Below are 3,958 nucleotides of genomic sequence, written 5' to 3' on the forward strand. Positions count from 1 at the left end.
TAGCGTTATTATATAAAGCCAAGAATAATAATAAAATTTCAGTCTTAGGAATTTGCTGGGAGTGTTTTGTGACAGTAGTCTTCTCACCTGCTGGGTGTTTCTATTGGAAATCCTGACAAATGGCACCTGCACATATTATGGGAGATTTTGTAGAGTGTGTGTGATTGTATTGCCCTCCCTTGCATGCAGTACCAAATCTCTCTTTACCTACAGGTCGGTTACATAGTAGGACTGAAATTTGTTGACTATTTCAGAAAGCTGAAGTATGTAGCCTGGGTGGTCTTACTTTCTAGTCCTAAGGTATAGTGAACAAGCAGATGCTGTTTTCAGTATTTCTTTGGCGTGACATTGCAAGATACAGGTGTACTTTTGTTCCCTGCTTCTTGTCACTTCCTTCCATGTTTCCTACCTCCTTACCTGTCATAGGTTTCCCTCCAAAAAACTGGCATAAAACGGACACCTACATACTGCTGAGTTTATAGATGTCAAAGGGGATATGTAATACTAAATTTTTGGAATCTGCAGAAAAGTACGTGTCATAATTAAATATATATACCTACCTTTGCTGCTTAGCTTTCTGGTACTCTTCAGGTCATAGACCAGTGAGCTCTTGAAGTTTCCAAGTTAGTTTCTGAACCTGAGGTTTGAAGATTTCTCTGTTACGTTGAGTAGAATTTTCTAAAGACAGTGCTTGTCCCAGTAAAGCAAAGTTCAAGTTCATGAAGCTGATTCTCTGATTTCTGTCATTAATTTCTCGTTATATGTGTGTATATATATATTTAAATAAATGATAAAGTTATTCAGAAAACCTGTATATAACTGAGTCGCTGTTATTTTCATACTCTGTTCAGTTGGATGATAGGGCACCTTTTGATTTTGGAAATTAATTTCTGACTTTCATTATCAATACAGCCAGACAATTAAAAAGGTTTATCTGGTTTTGAGGGACAGATCTCTAATTTCTATTCTGAGTCATGTCCTACTGTGTCTCTAACTTAACTGTGTGCTCAGATGGGAAAATGACACACTTTCGATACTTAACATATTCTGCATACAATATATGGACTTTTCCCTTTATTGCACATTTGCTTTGTTGCATCCATTAATTCTCTGCGTTTGGTGGCCTTTGGAATGTATTGGTTTGCTTTTTTTATATTGTTTTGTTTTAAGAGATCTTAGTGTAATTAATATTCTGAGGAGGGATCACTCCTGTCTATGTATTGACATTATCAAGACAGATTTAAAAGAAAGTTGAAAGTTCTGTTCAGCAACCCCTAATTTTGACATTTTCTCTTTCAGGTGGAAATAAGGATAACATCAGAGCAGGGTGCAAGAAGTGTGGCTACCGTAAGTCTGTAGTAAGCAAAATAAAATTACAGTGTTTTCTTCAATTTATGATCATGGAACAGCCATTTGAGGAGGGGTTAAAAATAAAAAAGGAGTGTTCTCCCTTGTTGCCCATACATTTATCAGTTTAAATTACCATTTCTTTTATTCATTTATTCTTCATTCATTGTGTGGCTCCTCACACCTGTTTCTTCTTTTGAAAACCCTTGAGTTTCTCAGGAAGAAGAAAAAGTATGCTGTTCTGTTCATGTATACTACATTTGCAATGCAATTCCTTGAGAAACTTTGAATTGAAAGCATGGTCTTTGTTATCTACTGAGGTTAGCATTTGAGCTTCTTCTGAGTCTCACTGCATACTTAGGCAGGCGTTTCAGGTCAAGTTAAGTCCAATCTGTTTTAAAAAAAAAAATTTAAAGTGTATATGATCTTCTGTGCCAAGAAAACCTACTTATTTGTGCTTTCTGTATTTCAAGAAACATTTTTACTTAGAGTTAGCATTTAGTTTGTGCTTTGCATTAGGCACTGATCGTAAAAGTATGTCTGGTGCTACTCTCCTGGTGAATGGAGACAGGCTCAGTGAAGTTTTTAACTTGTTAATCACTAACTCTTACTTTTAGAACAATGGAGAGGCAGGCACTGTTTTGCAGTGAATTGTGTTGAACTTTTAACAGAGTGAGTGAATATGTTTTTGTGTTATTTCGGGTGAAGGGGAAAAATCTTGCTGTAGATTTTTTTTTTTCCCCCGAAAATTTTGCCAATTAATTGCTTTCTGTATCTGTCCTTCCAAAGGAACTTGGATATCAGTATAAATTTAATACTTCATTGTGCATGCAGTAAGTATCAGAAGTTTTCGGGAAGAGGAAGAAACTTGTCAGATCACACAACCTGTAGTTACTTTCCTAAAAGCTCTCTACTCAAGATGTAGGTGTTTTAATATGATGGATGAGTTTATTTCAGTTACTAGTTGAATTTGTGTGTCTTTAGCTTGGTTTCTCCCAAACCGTATCTTCAATTTATTTCTCTTTTTTATTCAAGTAGGTGTATTCAGCACAAGCTTTCTATCTCTGCTAATGATTATTAAGATGTAACTTAGAAAACTAAAAATACTAGTCAGGTAGTTGCTTAGTCTTATGTACTGGTTGTTAAAACATTATGTCTCGTAAGTTAGTAAGATTCTTCTGCTTTGCTAGAAGGAGACAAAAAGAGCACTGTAACATGCTGTAGTTTTTTAAATATTTCACTTCATGCTTTTAGATAATTTAATCAGGAAAAATCTGAGACCATTTCAAAAGCAGGAAGTAAGGATTGGACGTATTCTTTGACAGAAATGAGAGGTCATAAAGCACCATTAAATGGAATAACATTGCACAGCCTGTTAAAATTCCTCGAGACTTTTTCAAAGTAAGCCTTCCTCTTCATTCACAGGTTGCAGCCTAGCCTTTTTTCATTTCTCAAAACTGAGTAATACTAAAATGAATGTTCTTTAGTTTATTTTTTTTTTTGTAAATTGTAATTTTTCAATATTTGTTTTGTTCAGCTGGTCATCTGACATTTGAATGTCGAAACTTCCTCCGAGTAGATCCTCAAAGGGATATCGTTTTAGATGTTAGCAGCACTAGCAGTGAAGACAGCGAGGAGGAAGAACTACAGAGATTGCAAGCCATGCGTGAAAAAAAGAGTAAGGTGGTGTTTGGTTTTGTTTTCTTAGAGAGTAAATTGGATAATGGTCTTCAGAAGTACTGGTAATCTCATTTTAAACTTTTTGAAACTGCTCCTGGTTCTTTTAGCCGGTGCTTTAAAAATAGATACTTTACTTAAAGTATTCAGACTTCAGAGATTTGATACACCCACATCTTTTTTTACTATTGTTAGTTCCTGTCATAGGAAATTAATTATGTAACCACTTGAGACATCTCAAAAAGTGCTCCTAAATACAAAAGGTAATAAGACTTTATTAGGAAGCTGCTTAGGAGAAAATGACATGGATGTTCTCAGTTAATCTTTTGATTATGGCATGTGTCTTAAACATCTTAAAGTTGATAGTAAAACTAATGATAAATATGACAGCTAAATTTCTCTCTAGATTCTGAGTAGTGATTTTACTGAAACAGCTAGTGAATTGAATTTAAACATTCATATTTGGAAAAGTACTATTCTCTGTTTGGAAGGTCTGAGAATCAACTGTTTGTCGGAGAGAGACAAACAGAGATAGGCTGTTTAGCAGATATTTGAATTCATTTGAGTTTGGACTCCAAAGAGCCTGTTGCCCTGTATAAGAAGAGGACTTTTTTCTGTCAAAGCGTGTTTTCAATGAATCGATGTTCTTCTACTCTGCCCTTAAAGTGTAATAATTTGTTCTGTTGCTCTCACATTCCAGAATCGACATTCAGTTCCTACTAAAGATGCTATTTAGGAAAGAGAAGGGATAGATAGTACCCTGTAATTTGCTGGAACACTTTGAAGAAATGGATAGTCTGCTTGTCAGGAGTAAATTGGTACTGCAATAGTCTGGTCCTGGAACAAGTCTCTCTGAAAAAAATTGTTCCTACTTAATACACACTTTTGCACGTAATGGTTTTGTTTGGCCCTAAACTGACAGGTATCAGCAGGA

General features: G+C 35.2%; 1 protein-coding gene across 1 annotated transcript in view; it reads left to right on the forward strand.

The window, feature by feature from the left end:
• Positions 1-1,268: 1,268 nt before the first annotated feature.
• SREK1IP1 (SREK1-interacting protein 1) overlaps positions 1,269-3,958 on the forward strand; it is a gene marked incomplete at its 5' end in the record, with an annotated part of 5,550 nt that continues 2,860 nt past the window's right edge. Inside the window, 2 exons of the mRNA XM_009869693.1 lie at positions 1,269-1,347; positions 2,885-3,025. Coding sequence (XP_009867995.1) covers positions 1,269-1,347; positions 2,885-3,025 — 220 coding nt within the window. The remainder of the gene's footprint in view (positions 1,348-2,884; positions 3,026-3,958) is intronic.

Source organism: Apaloderma vittatum, unplaced genomic scaffold (genome assembly GCF_000703405.1).
Source record: "Apaloderma vittatum isolate BGI_N311 unplaced genomic scaffold, ASM70340v1 scaffold24825, whole genome shotgun sequence".
Classification (NCBI taxonomy): domain Eukaryota; kingdom Metazoa; phylum Chordata; class Aves; order Trogoniformes; family Trogonidae; genus Apaloderma; species Apaloderma vittatum.